The sequence below is a fragment of the Acanthochromis polyacanthus genome, chromosome 12, assembly GCF_021347895.1.
Source record: "Acanthochromis polyacanthus isolate Apoly-LR-REF ecotype Palm Island chromosome 12, KAUST_Apoly_ChrSc, whole genome shotgun sequence".
NCBI lineage: Eukaryota > Metazoa > Chordata > Actinopteri > Pomacentridae > Acanthochromis > Acanthochromis polyacanthus.
This window is the reverse complement of record NC_067124.1, coordinates 31,847,623-31,867,946: the sequence shown is the minus strand read 5'-3', so window position 1 is coordinate 31,867,946 and position 20,324 is coordinate 31,847,623. Positions and strand designations below refer to the sequence as shown.

General features: G+C 37.9%; 1 protein-coding gene across 3 annotated transcripts in view; it reads left to right on the top strand.

Moving 5' to 3' along the window:
- The window catches only part of ptprub (protein tyrosine phosphatase receptor type Ub), a 232,400-nt gene extending 213,774 nt beyond the window's left edge, over positions 1–18,626 (top strand). For all 3 annotated transcript variants that reach the window (XM_051956864.1, XM_051956863.1, XM_051956862.1), the window contains 2 exons: positions 14,205–14,340; positions 14,465–18,626. In XM_051956864.1, the coding sequence (XP_051812824.1) occupies positions 14,205–14,340; positions 14,465–14,527 (199 nt within the window). In that variant the 3' untranslated portion in view covers positions 14,528–18,626. The remainder of the gene's footprint in view (positions 1–14,204; positions 14,341–14,464) is intronic.
- The last annotated feature ends 1,698 nt before the right edge of the window (positions 18,627–20,324 follow it).

Genomic DNA, 20,324 nt, shown 5'->3' with positions numbered 1-20,324 from the left:
TTCTTTACATTATTTCATCATATGGCATGTTTTTACGACATGTTGAAAAAATCGCTTTTTTTTACGATGTAGTATACTGTGGCATATTTTTGGACAAAGTTCATGATGACTGTTTTTTTTCCCTTTTCTTGTGATAGTCACAGTGAAGAGTGACAGGAAATAGGGAGAAGACATGCAGCAAAAGGCCGCAGACAGGAATTGAACCCAGGCCGTTGCGTTGGAAACCAGCCCCTGTGCATAGGTCGCCTGCTTTACCCGATGAGCTATACAGGCGTCAGCTTTTTTTTGACAAAGAAAACTGCTCTGTAGTGTTTTTCACGGCCTACTTTGCATTATTTCATCATATGGCATGTTTTTATTACATGTTGAAAAAAATCACGTTTTTCGACATAGTATACTATGGCGGTTTTTTTGGACAAAATTCAAGATGATTTTTTTTTCAAAGAAAAGTGCTCTGTAGTGTTTTTCACAGCCTACTATACATTACTTCATCACATGGCATGGTTTTACAACATGTTGAAAGCATCGTAATTTTTTTGACCTAGTATACTATGGCGGGGCTTTTTGGACAAAATTCATGATGATTTTTCTTTTTCAAAGAAAACTGCTCTGTAGTGTTTTTCACGGCCTACTTTGCATTATTTCATCATATGGCATGTTTTTATTACATGTTGAAAAAAATCACGTTTTTCGACATAGTATACTATGGCGGTTTTTTTGGACAAAATTCAACATGATTTTTTTTTCAAAGAAAAGTGCTCTGTAGTGTTTTTCACAGCCTACTATACATTACTTCATCATATGGCATGTTTTTACGAAATGTTGAAAAAAAACTTTTTTTTGTCATAGTGTACTATGGCGTTTTTTTTGGACACAATTTATGATGATTTTTTTTCTTCACAGGAGACTGCTCTGTAGTGTTTTTCACTGCCTACTTTGCGTTATTTCATCATATGGGATGTTTTTATTACATGTTGAAAAAAACATTTTTTTCAACATCGTACACTATGGCGTTTTTTTTGGACAAAATTCATGATGATTTTTTTTCTTCACAGGAGACTGCTCTGTAGTGTTTTTCATGGCCTACTTTACATTATTTCATCATATGGCATGTTTTTACGACATGTTGAAAAAATCACATTTTTTTACGATGTAGTATACTATGGCGTACTTTTGGACAAAATTCATGATGATTTTTCTTTTCAAAGAAAACTGCTCTGTAGTGTTTTTCACTTCCTACTTTGAATTATTTCATCATATGGGATGTTTTTATTACATGTTGAAAAAAACATTTTTTTCAACATCGTATACTATGGCGTTTTTTTTGGACAAAATTCATGGTGATTGTTTTTCTTGCGATAGTCACAGTGAAGAGTGACAGGAAATGGAGAGAAGACATGCAGCAAAGGGCCGCAGACAGGAATCGAACCCAGGCTGCTGCGTCAGAGACCGGCCCCTGTATATAGGTCGCCTGCTTAACCCGATGAGCTATACGGGTGCCAGCTTTTTTTTGACAAAGAAAACTGCTCTGTAGTGTTTTTCACTGCCTACTTTGCATTATTTCATCATATGGCATGTTTTTACAACATGTTGAAAAAAATCACATTTTTTTCGACATAGTATACTATGGCGTTTTTTCGGGACAAAATTCATGAAGATTTTTTTTTCACAGGAGACTGCTCTGTAGTGTTTTTCACGGCCTACTATACATTACTTCATCATATGGCATGTTTTTACAACATGTTGAAAACATCACATTTTTTTTCGACAGTATGCTATGGCGTTTTTTTGGGACAAAATTTATGGTGATTTTTTTTCTTCACAGGACACTGCTCTGTAGTGTTTATAATGGCCTTCTTTACATTATTTCATCATATGGCATGTTTTTACGACATGTTGAAAAAATCGCTTTTTTTACGATGTAGTATACTGTGGCATATTTTTGGACAAAGTTCATGATGATTGTTTTTTTTCCCTTTTCTTGTGATAGTCACAGTGAAGAGTGACAGGAAATAGGGAGAAGAGTAGGGGGAAGACATGCAGCAAAAGGCCGCAGACAGGAATCGAACCCAGGCCGTTGCGTTGGAAACCAGCCCCTGTGCATAGGTCGCCTGCTTTACCCGATGAGCTATACAGGCGCCAGCTTTTTTTTGACAAAGAAAACTGCTCTGTAGTGTTTTTCATGGCCTACTTTGCATTATTTCATCATATGGCATGTTTTTACAACATGTTGAAAAAATCGTATTTTTTTTCGACATATTATACTATGGCGTTTTTTGGACAAAATTCAAGATGATTTTTTTTTCAAAGAAAAGTGCTCTGTAGTGTTTTTCACAGCCTACTATACATTACTTCATCACATGGCATGGTTTTACAACATGTTGAAAGCATCGTAATTTTTTTGACCTAGTATACTATGGCGGGGCTTTTTGGACAAAATTCATGATGATTTTTCTTTTTCAAAGAAAACTGCTCTGTAGTGTTTTTCACGGCCTACTATACATTACTTCATCATATGGCATGTTTTTATTACATGTTGAAAAAAAATCACATTTTTTTCAACATAGTATATACTATGGCTTTTTTTGGGACAGAGTTTATGATGATTGTTTCTTTGCCATTTTATTGTGATAGTCACAGTGAAGAGTGACAGGAAATGGGGAGAAGAGTAGGGGGAAGACATGCAGCAAAGGGCCGCAGACAGGAATTGAACCCGGGCCGTTGTGGCAGAGACCAGCCCTTGTATATAGGTCACCTGCTTAACCAGATGAGCTATACGGGTGCCAGCTTTTTTTTGACAAAGAAAACTGCTCTGTAGTGTTTTTAACGGAATATTTTGCATTATTTCATCATATAGCATGTTTTTACAACATGTTGAAAAAAATCACGTTTTTCGACATAGTATACTATGGCGGTTTTTTTGGACAAAATTCAACATGATTTTTTTTCAAAGAAAACTGCCCTGTAGTGTTTTTCACTGCCGACTTTGCATTATTTCATCATATGGAATGTTTTTATTACATGTTGAAAAAACATTTTTTTCAACATCGAATACTATGGCGTTTTTTTTGGACAAAATTCATGGTGATTGTTTTTCTTGCGATAGTCACAGTGAAGAGTGACAGGAAATGGAGAGAAGACATGCAGCAAAGGGCCGCAGACAGGAATCGAACCCAGGCTGCTGCGTCGGAGACCGGCCCCTGTATATAGGTCGCCTGCTTAACCCAATGAGCTATACGGGCGCCAGCTTTTTTTTGACAAAGAAAACTGCTCTGTAGTGTTTTTCACTGCCTACTTTGCATTATTTCATCATATGGCATGTTTTTACAACATGTTGAAAAAATCACATTTTTTTCGACATAGTATGCTATGGCGTTTTTTCGGGACAAAATTCATGAGGATTTTTTTTCACAGGAGACTGCTCTGTAGTGTTTTTCACGGCCTACGATACATTACTTCATCATATGGCATGTTTTTACAACATGTTGAAAAAAAATCACATTTTTTTCAACATAGTATATACTATGGCTTTTTTTTGGGACAGAGTTTATGATGATTGTTTTTTTTGCCATTTTATTGTGATAGTCACAGTGAAGAGTGACAGGAAATGGGGAGAAGAGTAGGGGGAAGACATGCAGCAAAGGGCCGCAGACAGGAATTGAACCCGGGCCGTTGTGGCAGAGACCAGCCCTTGTATATAGGTCGCCTGCTTTACCCGATGAGCTATACAGGCACCAGCTTTGGTTGACAAAGAAAACTGCTCTGTAGTGTTTTTCACGGCCTACTTTGCATTATTTCATCATATGGCATGTTTTTACAACATGTTGAAAAAATCGTACTTTTTTTCGACATAGTATATACTATGGCGTTTTTTTGGGGACAAAATTTAAGATGATTTTTTTTTTTTCAAAGAAAAGTGCTCTGTAGTGTTTTTCACAGCCTACTATACATTACTTCATCGTATGGCATGGTTTTACAACATATTGAAAGCATCATAATTTTTTTTGACCTAGTATACTATGGCGTTTTTTTTGGACAAAATTCAACATGATTTTTCTTTTCAAAGAAAAGTGCTCTGTCGTGTTTTTCACGGCCTACTTTGCATTATTTCATCATATGGCATGTTTTTACAACATGTTGAAAAAATCGTATTTTTTTTCGACATAGTATATACTATGGCGTTTTTTTGGGGACAAAATTTAAGATGATTTTTTTTTTTTCAAAGAAAAGTGCTCTGTCATGTTTTTCACGGCCTACTTTGCATTATTTCATCATATGGGATGTTTTTATTACATGTTGAAAAAAATCACGTTTTTCGACATAGTATACTATGGCGTTTTTTTTTGGACAAAATTCAAGATGATTTTTTTTCAAAGAAAAGTGCTCTGTAGTATTTTTCACTGACTACTTTGCATTATTTCATCATATGGGATGGTTTTATAACATGTTGAAAAAACTCACATTTTTTTTCGACATCGTATACTATGGCGGTTTTTTTTTGGACAAAATTCATATTTTTTTTCTTCACAGGAGACTGCTCTGTAGTGTTTTTAATGGCCTACTTTACATTATTTCATCATATGGCATGTTTTTACGACATGTTGAAAAAATCGCATTTTTTTTCGACATGGCGTTTTTATTTTCATATGTCTACCAAAATATGACAAAAATGTCGTAGTTTTGTGTGTCATCCAAAAGTTGGAAAAAATGTCACAGTTTAGTATGGTGTCCAAAATATGACAAATATGTCTTAGTAAACTATGACATATTTGCATAACATTTTGGATGACATACTAAAGTATGTCATCCAAAATGTGGAAAAAACGTCAGTTTCGTCTGTTGTCCAATATATGACAAAAATGTCAGTTTCGTATGTCATCCAAAATGTGGAAGAAAAGTTGTAGTTTAGTAGTCATCGCATATTTCACAAAAATGTCATAGTTTAGTGTGTCATCCAAAATATGGGGAAAAAAACATCATGTCATTAAAACTTCATATTTTAGTATGTCATCGTAAATATGACAGAACTGTCATAGTTTCGTATGTTGTGCAAAATGTGGAAAAAAGTCATAGTTTAGTATGTCGTTGAAAATAAGACAAAATAATAGAATAGATTTTTATTGTCACTGTTTCAGAAAACAATGAAAATTGATTTTGTACTCTCCAAATAGCAGCATTGAAAATAAACTGTACAACACACCCTTTAAAATGTATACAACATAATTCAATAAAACTAACAAAAGGCCCCAAAAAACGACTTAGAAAGAAATGTCATAGTTTAGTATGTCGTCAAATTCATGACAAAATAGAAGAACAGAATAGATCTTTATTGTCACTGTTACAGAAAACAATGAAAATTGGCTTTGTACTCTCAGAATAGCAACATTAAAAATAAACCTTATAACACACCCTGTAAAATATATACAAGATAATTCATTAAAACCAACAAAAGGGCCCAAAAAACAACTTAGAAACTTAGTTTAGTATGTCATCCAAATTGTGTAAAAAAAAAACGTCATAGTTTAGTATGTCATCAAAATTATGACAAAATAGAAAAGATCTTTATTCTCACTGTTACAGAACACAATGAAAATCTGTTTAGTACTCTCCGAATAGCAGCATTAAAAATAAACTATATAACACACCCTTTAAAATATATACAACAAAAAAGTAAATATACAGTATGGAAATGGTTTGTGGCTAGATACCTGCTCCACACATGGTTATTGCACATAATATGAATTGCACTTACATAAATATTGCACTTGTAAGTATGCGATATTGTCATTCGGGGGAGGGAGCAGACATTTGGCAGCATGAAAATAATAGCTGTTTTTGAGTCTGTTGGTTTTGACTCTAAGTGTCCCGTTGCGTCTACCTGAGGGGAGGGGGGAGAAAAGAGAGTGTCCTGGGTGTGAGGGGTCTCTGGTAATTCCCCTGGCTTTCCTCTGAAGTCTGTTGGTGTAAACGTCTCTGAGGGGAGGTAGTGTGGTCCCAATCACCTGTTCCGTTGCTCTCACCACCCGTTGCAGGTCCTTCCTGTCCTCTGCAGTGCAGCAGGTGAACCACACTGTACAACAGTAGGTCAGGAGGCACTCAATGGTGGAGTGGTAGAAGTTTAAGAGCAGCTTTTGAGGGAGATGAGCCTGGCGCAGCTTCCTGAGGAAATATAGTCTCTGTTGGGCCCTCCCCACCTGGTGTGAGATGTGGGTGGACCATGTGAAATCCGCTGAGATGCGGACCCCGAGGAACCTGGAGCTCTCCACCCTCTCTACCTCCTCTCCATCGATGTAGACGGCGGAGTGCTCAGTTCGCTTTGATCTCCTAAAGTCCAAGACCATCTCCTTGGCCTTTCTGGATGTTATGATGACACCATCGCCAGATGCTGGACCTCCTCCCTGTAGGCTGATTCATCGTTGTCTCTGATCAGTCCTATGATGGTGGGGACATCAGCAAACTTGACAATGGTGTTGCTGGAGAGAACAGGAGAGCAGTCATATGTGAATAGAAGAGGAAAAGTCATCGTTTAGTATATCATCCAAAATGTAACAAAACGTCATAGTTTAGTATGTCATCCAAAATATCACTAAAACATCATAGTTTAGTATGTCGTCGAAAATATGACAAAAATATCATAGTTTACTGTGTCATCCAAAATGTGGAAAAAACATCATAGTTTAGTATGTTGTCCAAAATGTAACAAAACGTCATAGTTTAGTATGTCGTCCAAAATATCACCAAAAAAATCATAGTTGACTATTTCGTCCTCAATGTGGAAAAAACATCACAGTTTAGTATGTCGCACAAAATATCACCAAAATGTCATAGTTTAGTATGTTGTCCAAAATATCACAAAAACGTCATAGTTTAGTTTGTCGTACAAAATGTGGAAAAAAATGTGATAGTTTAGTATGTCATCCAAAATATGACAACAGAGGAGGAGTGTAGCGGCTCAGGGTCAAAACAGAGTAGCATAGTATGCCTCTGAGAAAACATCATAGTATAGCCTTTGGCATGAAAAAACATCATCATATACATCATACATTGTACAAATAACAAGTCAAAGGAAAGAGATATGCATAGTAAAATTGTAGTAATTGTGGACTGACTGATTTACTGATTATCAGTATTTTATTTTTTACTGATTCACGGTTATAAATAAATTTATCAGTGGTGCTACTTTGGCTCTGAACCTTTATCTACCTGTGGTCGCTCTGTCTTCCTGAGTGATTTGATTGCTTAAACGTCACGGATAAAACTCCTTTAACTTAACATCTGTAAACAAAACAAAAAAGTATCAACAAACTTTTCTGTTAGAGTTTGTGTTCTTCTAAGTTTAACTCCAAGATTTTAAATACTTTCATTCACTGCAAATGGATGTCTCCTCCAAATGTCTCACTAATAATCATTATCAGCCTTAAAAACCCACAAACACCCCTCTATACTGGACCACACTTAGTACAGTCCGGTTCCCCCTTCTATAAATCTGCTTGGAATCTTCCACTTCCTGTTTGTCAAAGTGTCCTTCTACCTGGACAGGTTTTGTTGGAGCTCATGCAACAAACATTTTGGGTAACTGCGCTTTAATATGGATGGATGACACTGAATTAGAGTCTGTTTTAATGAGACTGAGTTCAGATGTGTCGCTCTGTCATTAAATAGTCAATTATTTCTCATAATTCACAGAGAAATGTCTGAAATGTTTGCTAGGTTAGTGTCCCACGTTCTTTGGCTCAGCTAAAGCTAACTCTCGCCAACTTCTTGATCTCTTGAGTTGCTTGTTGTTCAAATATCTTGCTAGAGGTGCTGAAGCTCAGAAAGCCTGAGATGTTTGTTCAAAATAAGCTCATTTTCAAATCTTGTCTGAGCTGTCCTCTTTTGTTTGAACTTTCCCTAAACTTAGGAGTTAATGACAGAGCAGCACATCCAGACTCAGTCTCATTTATGTAGAGATTAAACTTCAGTGTCATTCATTGATGTTAAAGTGCAGTTTTTCAGATGTTTGTTGCACATGCTCCTGATCAAACCAGTCCAGGTGGAAGACGATGTGAAGAGAAGCTCCAGAGGATGAATATCACACATTTACGTTGGAAATAAATGTCCTTTAATTAGACGCTGTCATGCAAAAGTTGAATTTCCCTTTAATGATGTTCAAATCTTTGAGTGTTTTGTTGATGTTGGTTTCTAAAAGTTTTTTGACACTCGGTCCCAAAGATGAAAACCTTCTACGGCTCACAAGCTGCAACAATTCATACATTATCAACTATCTTTCTGACTAAACTAAGATAAAAAGTGAAAAACTGCCTGATTCCTGCATCATGAATGTAAATCTTTTTGGTTTTTATGACAGTAAACTGAATATATTTGAGTTTGACGTTTTATAAACCAAAACAAGAAATGAATTACTGGAGAAAACAATGAACAGATTAATGGAAAAATAAAATGTGTTTTCCAACATATATGTCTGAATTCTTCCAACATTACAAGACACATAGAATTTTAATTCAATTTTATTTATATAACACCAATTACAGGTGAAATTGTCTCAAGATGCTTTATTTTTCTAGTTTTTTGTCATATTTAAAATGTGACAAAGTAAGAAATTTAAACCTCTTGACTAATCCAGTTATTTGTTTTTTAAGAGACTAATCGACAATTAAAATAACTTTCTCCACTAAGACTAATAAACATGAGGTCAAATAGAAGGAACAGTTTTAAATCCTGCAGTCCCACGAAGACAAGAATAAAGTTTCTCAACAAAAACTAAATCTGCTGCTGGATTCCATTAAATTCCTAATAAATGATAATAAAGTGTGATACTAAAGGTTCATGGTACTAAAAATCTCAAAGATATCAAGTTAAACATCTGGATGGAGGTTGATAAAAGTTGACCTTCCTTCATTTCTCTGGAGCCGACTCCATGGATTTTAGAGATGGTGGTTAAAGACCTGCTCTTCTAGTCGCTGTTAAAAGTCACTCCATCCTCGCCTACTCCAACACCTCTTCATGACAAGTTCCTCTGCCTCTGACCTAGTGGAAACTCCAGAAACTCAGGAAACCCGTCGAGATTCAGATTTTCGAAAAACTTGTCGGGCGGGGGAAGGTGTGATGGGCAGTGGGGGAGTAGAGGGGGGCAGTGGGGGAGGTAGCGGGGTAGAGGGGGGAGGCTGCCACCCACCTCCCCGCAAGAGCACCGAGGCCTAGGACTCTATTGAAACCCTAGGGTTTATTTATTTCTCACTGTAGTCTTCTATAAAGTCTTTTTCCTCATGTCAGGATGTGGTGAGACTCTTTCTCAGTGGCTGCAGACCTCCCTCATTGTGCATCTCCAGAGAAGAAAAAGAAAAACTGGTCACTGCTTCAGCATCACAAACGCTTTCCAGCATTCAGAATGTTTTAGGAATTAATTCATCATGTTGTGAACTTTGAAGGAGCAGAAACTTTACAGCTGCCAAAGATATGAGCTCCAATTCTGATTGTTTTAGGAAATGAAGTTCATCAAATGAACACTTGATTTTTGCTGATAACTCATTAAATTACTGAAGCAATCCAACATAAAAACCTGTAAACTCTCAGGCAGCTTTTGTTGAAGTTTATCTAAAATTCTATCATCAAGTTCTAGAACCAGGACTCTGTAGAAGTTCCTTCAAACAGATACTTGTGTGTTTCTATTGAAGGCCTCAGGTTTGAACGTACAGCAGAGGATTAGAAAGGAGTGATTTTAATATTTAAATCAGTCCAGTAAATGTTTGGAGTAAAAATGATTTAAATTTTGATTTAGATAGATTTGTGTCAAATAATATTGTACAGTCTCACTTAAATATATCCAAATGAGTTCAGTGTATTTACATTTTATAGAATATTTTATTTCTTAATCTCAATACTGTAGAGTCTGACCCTAAATATTATAATGATGTAAATTTAAATAATAAATAATATTGTAGTGCAGAGTCATAAACTTTAATCAGCTAAACTCACATAATAAATATCACTGCACAATCTTAACCTGAACATTCATATTACTGAGGTAAATTTACATAAATCAGGATATTCTAGAGTCTTAACTGGAATATTTCTAACATGAATCTTTCTGTACTGTGATGATAAACAACAATAACCCGACTTTCGAATAATATATATTGTCTGTGATTGTGAGACTATACCTGCAGCAGGTGTGGGAATAAATAAAAATAGAATCGGTTCATTTCCACATTATTATCCCTTATTAATCCCATGAGGGGAAATTCAGAAAAAAAGTGGTCTTGAACCTGTTACCTTCCACTTAATATTCTCTCTTCTTACCCCCTGAGCTACTCGCTCAGATTATTCTGCACATTTATTTATTCTTAATATCTCAGACTGAAAGGCAGCTGTCAGTAAACACAAACTCATCTGCTGGACTGCATCCCATAATGAAACATGGACTGAATTTAACACTCATGTATCCATGGCAACGCTAAAGTTTCTGCTTCTTACTAAAGTTCACAACACAAGTAAAGATTTTAATGTAAAACTTCAGGGATGACTGCTGACCAGAAGTATTCTGATACTTCATGATCAACATCAGGACAGATGTTACAACTCCAGCTGTTCCATTAGACTGCAGTTATTCACAGAGAAATTAAAACATCACATTCCTCATAAAAACTAGATGGGACTTTTATTAAATGAAATGTTGTTGAATAAACAGTGTAATTAAATGAGGTCTGGATCTGCTGTTGATTCAGAGCTGAATGTCAGAATGAACTGAGCTGGAAAAGCTTTTGTCCGTAACGTTCTCATGTTTTATAGACTTTTTAAAGACATTTAATGCAACTTTGGGCTCTTCTTATTGCATGAAGTGTTAAATTATGCAATAGGGCCCCGCAAGCCATGACGGTTCTTTGTTATAATAATTTTCTCACTATTCATCAAAGACACTTCAAATCAACTTTAGTCATGCAGCTTGGCCCAATGCAATTCTGACTTATATTTTTCCGACAATCTCCTGCCCTTTATATTATTGACTTCCACCCAGACTGTTAAAACTTAGACAAAATTTATTAGCTCTTCTTAATCTTTCTTTTATTGCGGAACGTGGGGTAAAAAATACAAATATTTCCCCTCGTTTGTTAAATTCACATTTCTGAAGATTTACATCTCCTTGTATTGTGTTCTGCATTCCCTCACAATATTATTTCATCACATATGGAAATTTTACCTATTATTTATTGATTTATTGTGAGCACAGCAGGGGCTCCTGCACAAATCTGTGCAAATGCAGTAAACAGATAAACAGAGGTGCTGCTGAGACTAATCGAGACAGACTGCAGCCGTTGTCATGACGGTAGCCGTGGAATGGCATGGCCTGTCACTGTGATTGTGTCTGTAGCCATGACTGTGCTTTGGTTGTCATGCTTATGACGGTGACACATTAGTCTGTAATGCATCTAACGCTGATTACATGCAGCAGTTGAGTGTGTCCAGTGAATTGACATGCTCGTGCTTACCGAGCATTGTATGGAAGTCCTGGGGAGTATTGTAATGTAAAGTGTGACATAGTGATGCTTTCTTTTCTAGTGTTAACAGAAGCAGTAGAGGAGTGTTGTCAAAATTCTGGCTTTGATGCGATACCTGCCGAAATACATCAGTGCACACACTGAAAACACACTACTGTTCAAAAATTTGGGAGTCACTTAGAAATGCGCTCATTTTTGAAAGAAAAGCAGTATTTTTCAGTGAAGATAACATTAATCAGAAATACAGTCTAGACATTGCTAATGTGGTAAATGACTATTGTAGCTGGAAACAGCTGGTTTTTAATAGAATATCTACTTGGGGTACCAAAGAACATTTCCAGCAACCATCACTCCTGTGTTCTAATGCTACATTGTGTTAGCTAATGGTATTGAAAGGCTAATTGATGATTAGAAAACCATTGTGCAATTATGTTGGCACATGAAGAAAAGTGTGAGTTTTAATGAAAAACATGAAATTTTCTTGGTGTCCCCAAACTTTTGAACGATAGTGTACATCGTGACAAAAACCTGAAACATCACAAACAGAAGAATAGATGACGCAACATAGAACTTAAGGTTTGTTGTGTTTTTATTAATTTTAAAAAATCTGAAATTGAAAAATTATTCAAAAAACTGAAAACATTTCAACAATGTCAATGCAAAGCAGTGGAGGAACTCCTGCCTCACCTCTTCACACATTCATGTTTCTCCAGTTTCACATGCCACATATAATAGAGGCTAAATCTTTGCAGAAAAAAAGACTGAGCAGGACTTCAGGACACATTTTAATTTCCCACTTTCACTCTTTCGGCAGGAACTGAGCTGATCACTTACAACTGGTGTTGTTGATATATACAGTATATACTTGCCAACGCCTCATTTTCAGCATCATTAGTTAACATTACCAGTGCCTTCATGACATTGCATATCGAGATGTTTGCCACGCTGGTAAAGTAGCTAAACAAATAAATCCTAGCCCATTCCCTAGCCTGTCACTCTTTGAATCCTTTGAACAAGTTGGCAAGGTGTTCACTCCCTCAGTTAGAAAAGGTAAAGCCTCTTTCACACTCAGACATTGTGTTGTTCATGGGCTCGCCTTGAATGTTGTCTGTAAGCGAAATAATGTCATCTTCTGCTTTGAGCAACAATCCTTGGACTCTCATTTTGTCACCATGAAAGCTTACGAGAGCAAAAAGAAGCCTTTGGCACCCCCACTAAGCCTGCAGGGGTTGGAAGTAGAGCTGCACACACACTGTCTTGCTGTTGCACAGTAAGAACCTCAAAGGAAAAATGGCATCTCTTTACACACTGTCAAGCACCGATACTAATAAAGTGAGGTATAGTATTGTTTTTAACTGAAGTGTATTGCGATCTAGTATTGGTATATTGTGCAACATTAGCAAAGGGTAGTTTCAATATACAGCTGAACCCATGCATGGCACCATAAATTCAACTACAAATGCAGCCAAAGTCCACAGGCACAGCTTGGCCCAGCACAGCCAAGCAGGGAAGCTGTGCTCACAGACAGTGGCAGTGTTCTGCTGCAGCTTTGCCTTTTGAAAAGGAGGACTGAGCATCGGGTTCAAGTGTTGCATCATTTCTGCTTTGTGCGTTACCTACAGAGCATTTCTCTAAACTGGCAGTGTATCGTAATCGGACAGGACCAGCACACCAAGTGTTCATATTGATCAAGGGGGAAAGCAAAAAATATTGTGAAGGAATGTAGAATTTCAAAGGTAAGCGTGAAGGAATGCAAAGAAAACAGTTTGATGCAGAAAATGTCCAGCAGCCCCTAATATGATTCGGATGTATACATGGTTTACACTTTTTTTTTAAATGACTATGTGCTTTTTAAAGGGAAACAGAGACTTAGCACTGTCAACTCACAGCTTGAAGATCCTCAGTTCGTGTCCTGGTCTTGGAACTTTCTGTGGGGAGTTTGCATGTTCTCCCTGTGCATGCGTGAGTTTTCACCGGGTTCATCGGCTTCCTCCCACAGTCCTAAAACATGCAGCGGTTAATTGGAGATTCTAAATTGTCCTAAGGTGTGAATGTGAGTGTGATTATTTGTCTCTATGGGCATCCTGTCCAGAGTGTCCCCTGCCTTCGGCCTAAAGCTATGCGTCCACTGGATCCATTTTTGCCACATGTAAACACGCCGCACCTGAAAATCGCTTGGTGGGCAGTCACTAGTGGGCCACTAGGTGGTCACATGACAGCACTTTCAGCTTGAGTCCAGCAGATGTGTTGGACCAGCATGGTGGCTGGGACACAAACCGTGTCTTTTATTGCGAAAACACTTCACCGATAAATATTTCTGAAAGCATTCAAGGCAAGAAATAACTTCTCCAGTTGCTGAATCGGTCTTTGTTTTAGTTCAGCAATGGCTAGTTTAGACGTTTGACAAAAGTTTCACGATGTGTCGGACCTCTGCACCCCGCATCGAATTTGAATAAAGTAGAAGTCAAGTATACTTTATCCAGATGAGCTCCAGGGAGACACACCGGGTCACAGCTTTAAACACACTGCAAGACAACCAGCATGCAACGTGCTGTGTTTCACATAGACAATGAATAGGATGCGGAAAAATGGACAAATTCCAGCTGGGATAAGCTCCAGCACCACATGACCTTAATTAGGATTAAGCAGTGTATAGATAATGGATGGATTGATGTTGTTTTTAAAGCCACATATTCTCCTCCACAGCAATGGTGGTGGTCGTAGTGGGACCTTCTGTGCCTGCAACATCCTCCTCGAGATGATCCAGTATCAGAACATGGTGGACATCTTCTATGCTGTCAAAACTCTACGCAACTGCAAACCCAACATGGTGGAGTCTCTGGTAAGAAAGTCTCTAAATACAACAATGAAGCATTGTCTGTCTGTATTATGGAATGGAATGAATAAACCTGCAATTATTCACCTGTTTTCACTTTCTAAATCAACAATATTGGGTTTTTCTTCAGGACCAGTATCGATTTTGCTATGACCTTGTCCTGGAGTACTTGGACTGCTTTGAGGGCAGATAGCAACTAAAAGTTTACCACAACAGCAGGATCCCGAGCGCTGGAGATTCGATTTAAGGCCACCCAGCAACCCTCATCTCCTTTGATGTTTGGACCTGTGGACTTGGCTTTGAAAGAACTGCAAAGGAAGGAGAGGACAGGGGAGAAGAAAAAAAAAGAAAAACATGGTCAAGGTTCTAACTTTTCACCTTTAATGTACAGCTGTGATTTCCTCCTTGTTGGTGACGTTTATCGCTTTTGATATTTTTTTGTGTTTTTCTTGTTCCCCTTTGCCTCTTGGACTGAATCTTTGTGCTGAGGGTTTCTGTAGCAGCAAAAAAAAAAAAAAAAAAAACAATATTCTAAGCTACAAAACGGACCCTGAAGGGAGGGTCACCTCGGCTGCGTTTCATCGTTTCATTCAAACAGTGAGGAGGCTGGATGTAGAATTCCAGAGTTTCAGCAGCGTTCTCAAAACGTGGAAGCGTTTTTCTACCCTCTTAAGAGCTACATACGACAGCAGTCCACTGTGGTTGTGGCATGACTTATCTACCATACCATAAACTGCCTTATTCTCAGACGATAGAACAAATTTATTCAAAATCGCTGAATAAATCCAAAAGGTCGTCATACTGGTGTACAAAACAAGCGACGGGAGATTTTAAGAGACCTACAGCATTAGGATAGACCAGCCCGGTATCCAACAGTATTGATGCAGAAACTGTACAGTAGTGCAATGTGTTGTATTTTGCCATAATGTTTGTGCTGGATTACCATGTGTGCTATCGGTGGGCGTTTCCAGGGATCACAGCAGCGGGCCTGGTGCCACCACGGGTGATTCCTGTCTCATTACTGTCACGGTGCCAATCCCACTGACTGACTTGAATCCTTTACTTTGTTCTACTGCTTCATCTTGATATATGCCTACAAACATAAAAGTATGTACTGCATCAGCTAATGTTCTTTGCTCCAAAGTGATTGTTTGTATTTTCTACCCAGCGGGAAAGAAAAAAGGAGCAAAGTGGGAGGGGGAAGCTGTTAGAAGCGTACTGAGATGCCATAGTGTTGGTGTGAAAAATGATGTTCCATTAATGCTGTGGTGAAGTGTCTAAACCAGTGCTGCGTCACAGATTTCACTCTGTGACTCTTTTACTCCTTTGTTGTCTGAGGCATTTTGGTTGTACTGTAAACTGTTGAATCAAGTCGGTTTTGAGTTTTAGCGCTACCCTTTCAGGTAGGGGGGCTCATTTTGACAATTTTGACATGAAGTTAGTTGTTGTTCCTAGTGGTGTAAAATAAATAAATATATATAAATGAAAAAGGGGCATTAAGATTGTGAGGAGGGAAAAATTGCTTTAGCTCACTGCTGGACATACTGATGTTTTCACATTTCACTTTTTCTTTTTTTAAGCAAAAATGGTAAATTTGAAGGAAGAAATAGGAAGAAACAGTAGGCCAGAGATCCTGCTGTTTAGAATCCACAGACTTTGACAAACAAAATCCGCTATTTTTCAGCCACTGGCCAATGCCTGGAGATCACTGGAACTCTTTATGCCTGAATCAATAGAAGGAACTATGTCAGGCTGGAATGTGAGATACACATAATGATCTGAGTCACCTTTGAAACACCCCCATCACACAGAATGGAAGCAATTTTCTTTGTATTTTTTTCAACAGTTTGTTCCAGAACCACAAAAAATATCTCTTCTCCACTTCATCGTTACCCTTAAAAAATATGTTATGCTCCACCATATCTGCTGAAACTCCTTTAAATGCAGTTTTTCAAGGAGGGTTTTAAAGGTATCACTCCAGGACCTGCCCTAATAAATAAGGAGAGACACCTTGAAGCCCACACAAGCTGAGAAATGGCAGCTAGATGAACTCTGCTGCTGATTTGCAGCTCACAGTCTGATTCAGGTGGGAGCGCCAGAATATGAGGTATCTAGCAGCGTACCGACATTACCAGGCTCTCGCAGATTCAGCTTGTGTTTGATGAGGATGTAGAATGAGGTAGCTACAGCGTAGTCAGTGATCTGACAAAGGTTAGCCGGAGGAAGTGCCTGGAAACACGAGGGTGGAAGGAATGTGTACATACAGATGTATATTATGTTATGTGAATACTATGTGAATAATATACTATATGTTTGCCCAGAGTAAAGTCGTACAGTAAGTAACACTACATAACCGCAAAGCTGAATGTGCTGTAAATGACCATTATGTGAGTTTTTTGAAAGAACTTTTAACAACAGAGTGTGAACCGAGTCTCCTGGTATGGAAGGCCATTTCTGCCAAAGTGGTGGAAAAAAAAACAGATCCTGCGACTCATTAAAATGAAAAACTTCTCAAAATAAAGACTTTGTATCTCAAAAAAAATGAGAAACTTTCTCAAAATAATGACTTGCTATCTAAAAATAATAACATAGTATTTAAAACAGGAAAACTTTTGCTAAATTTTAACTAAGTATCTTAAAAAAGAGAAACTTTTTACAAAATAATGACTTAGCATTTCAAAAATAATGGCATTTTCGAAACATTCTCAAAGGTTGCAGAGGCCTGTGTTTTCTTACATGTGCCAAAGCAACAGAAGCAAGTGGGTGCGATGAATCAATACCACCACTGATAACTACGAGATAGGCTCAAAAATCACAAAATTTAAATGAGTTTGGAGGAATCACATAATATCAAATTAAGCTTCTGGACTCTTGGAAGGTTGCAAAAGCTTAAAGCTCAAACATTATCCATCCATGAACAACAGCTATGGATGCATGGGAATGACAAGAGCATTAGCGGTTACATAGCTGGCCTTATAAGAGAAATTATATTCGTAAATTATCTAGATTACTGCAGTTAATTCCATAGATGCTGCAAACAAAAGCAATAAATGTCTAAAACTAGGGTTAGATGCTAAAAATACCGTTGTTGTAGTGATATAGAGCATTCTGCACAATAGTGAGGATGAAAAAGGTACAGAGTTTATTACTTTGGTGATAGAGGTGATAGAGGTACGGACCCGTACCCGTAGCCTGTGGACTACGGATACGGCACTTGCCATTTGCCAATCAGATACGCGAGATCTGCTCACGTGACTCCCGGTAGATGCTAGCTGTACGGACCCGTAGCATCGATACGACAGGTACGGACCCTAAACCTGACCCTAACACTAACCCTAACCTTTGCTTACCTTTCAACAGTTTGCAGTGGTTAGCAGCTTCTTGACTCGCGAGACTCGCATACGGGTCCGTATCTGTCTGGCAAATGGAAAGTGCCGTACCCGTAGCCTGTGGGCTACGGATACGGACCCGTATCCGTAGACACTACCTATCACTTTAGGTCCAAGTATTCACAATCAAGGGACAAAACCTTGGTGTGCACCACGTGAAATGAAATGTGATGATTTTTGAGATTCCATATTGGTTAAACAATATCTGAAGTGGTCTTAGGTGATGATATCCATTGGTGATTACTCATTATTTGAGATAGCAAGCTATTATTTTGAAATACTAAGTCTTTCTGGGATAGTTTCTCATTTTCTACATACGTCATTATTTTGAGAGATTTTTAGTATTATTTTCAGAAGTACTTCATTATTTTTGAGATCTCTCATGACTTTGTAATACAAAGTCAATAGTCTGAGAATATTTGTCATTATTTCGAGTTTTTCATTGAGATGACTTACAGGATCTTTTTTTTTAATCATTGTCAGAAATGAGCTTCCATACATGAGTGTTCTTCAAAGCAGTCTGAGTTAAACAGGTCATCAAAGCATGTATGAATCCATTGTACGCTTTGCATTTCATTTAATTAATTTCAAAATATCCTGATCCACATGATTTATTTCATCCAGTGTATTATCCAGCAGCCACGACTGTGTGAGAGCATTGTACTTTTACCATTCCAAAGCTTTTTATTATGACTGCTACTGCCAACACAGGACCATTGATTTCACTTGTTTCTTTCTGTATGAACCAACGGTACATGACTACTGTGTTTTTGACCATTGTATTTGTGGGGACAAAGGTGTGTATTTAATGAGAGACGAAGAAAACAGATGTATATCGCGGTCAGGAAGAGGTTTCTTCTGAAGGATAACAACGATTAACAATAAAAGAACAAGGGGGAAAAACGTGTTGTTGTCAACCTATCTTTGGATTTTCTGTCAAAACTGCATACATAGCCGAAAGATTCTGTGTGATTTTTACGATTGGTTTGTCAGCAGAAGCAGAGCACTGACAGCTGCACATAGACTGACTGTCTGTAAGCCTCTGACCCACCTGCGGTTTCCCATACGGATGTGGTCTTTTTGCAGTTCCCGTCGCCTTGAACCACACTGACCATTTGATCCTACCTCTCTTTCTACACCCTCACCTTATTTCTTCCCCTTTTCCCTTTCATCATACCCTCTCCCCCACCCTCAACTCCTCTTTCATTACTTTCATTTCTGCCTCTCATCCTTCTCCATCTCTCTCTCTGCTGCTTTGCCCAGAGTAAGGTGACTCCAGACCACAGACTTCCTCTTTCACCCAAGGCTACGCTGAATAATGCAGCAGTCCTGCAAACTGATCCACTGTTTAGCAGGGGGACAAGTCGGATTAATTAGAGGACAAGACCCCCATTGTTGGGCTGAAGACAGTGTAGACTATATGAATTTTCCTGTTAGATTGCTGTGGGTTCGATTAGCCTGCAAAAACAAACTGTGTGTTGTTAAAAGCGAGGGTTCTTTGAATGAGATTTTTCATTTGTCATGTCAGTGAGATGGAGCAGAAATGCCTTATGGTCTTAATGTGACATAGATAAGGGGCTTTTTTTAATAGAGGCAGGTCATTTACAGAACCCTATTTAATATCTGCAAGATTTTCTCAATTTCCCTTTGCACCTGCAGAAAGCTATTACAACTTGAAATCCCCTTTTCCATCCTTTACTACTCATATTTGACCGATGGTTTAAATTAGCAGGTAATTGGAATCTTATCATTTAATTCTGACGGTGTAATGACTGCCATGGTCAAGGTAACTTATCACTCAGCCAATATCCAACAGGGCTTTTTTACTTTTTGTCTTTTCTCTCCGGGCCTCCTGTCTTATATCCCTTCACTGACAGACTGGATGGATGTCGGCCTCTTCCCTGGTCTCCCTGGCGAGTCTCTCTAGATACACTCTGATGTGGTGTTTCTGTAAAACGGCAGTGAGGTCCGACAGCTCGCAGTGTCAGCTCAAGTAGAGGAGGAGGGTGATATGTAGCCGATAGCACTGATTCCTCACTTTTGTGTTCTGGTATATATCCATCACTATTACTTATCTAGTACTTTTGGTGAGCTGGGGTTTCATGATTAAGATATTTGGATGCATTATAGATTCCTATACTTTGAAATGAGCTTAGTTTCTTAGATTTTTTGGGCAGCTTTTTGCAGAAGTAGCCCACTGAATACATGCATCAAAGGTTGGGAATCACTCCTATTATTTGTCTATTTTTGGCTGCATCTGGCTTCTTAGGAAAAAAATATATTCCTAGATTGTCTGGATGCACCATATTTGCACAAATTGTGTGGTATTTGCATATTCTTTTGCACATTATTTTCCATATTTTTCTTAAATACATGCAAACTATCGATCTGTCTGTTTGTCTTGAGATACTAACAATTAAAAAAAATTCAATTTCTTTTAGATCATGAGTCAGTATTTTGAGAATGGTTTTTCATCATTTGTGGGCTTCATGCACCAAATGTTTGGAATCTCTCCTCTAAAATGTGCGCTGACTTGTTGCCAAATATCTACAGACACATGATACAGGTTTTAGCATTGGCAGGTTGTTGTTCTTGAGTGGT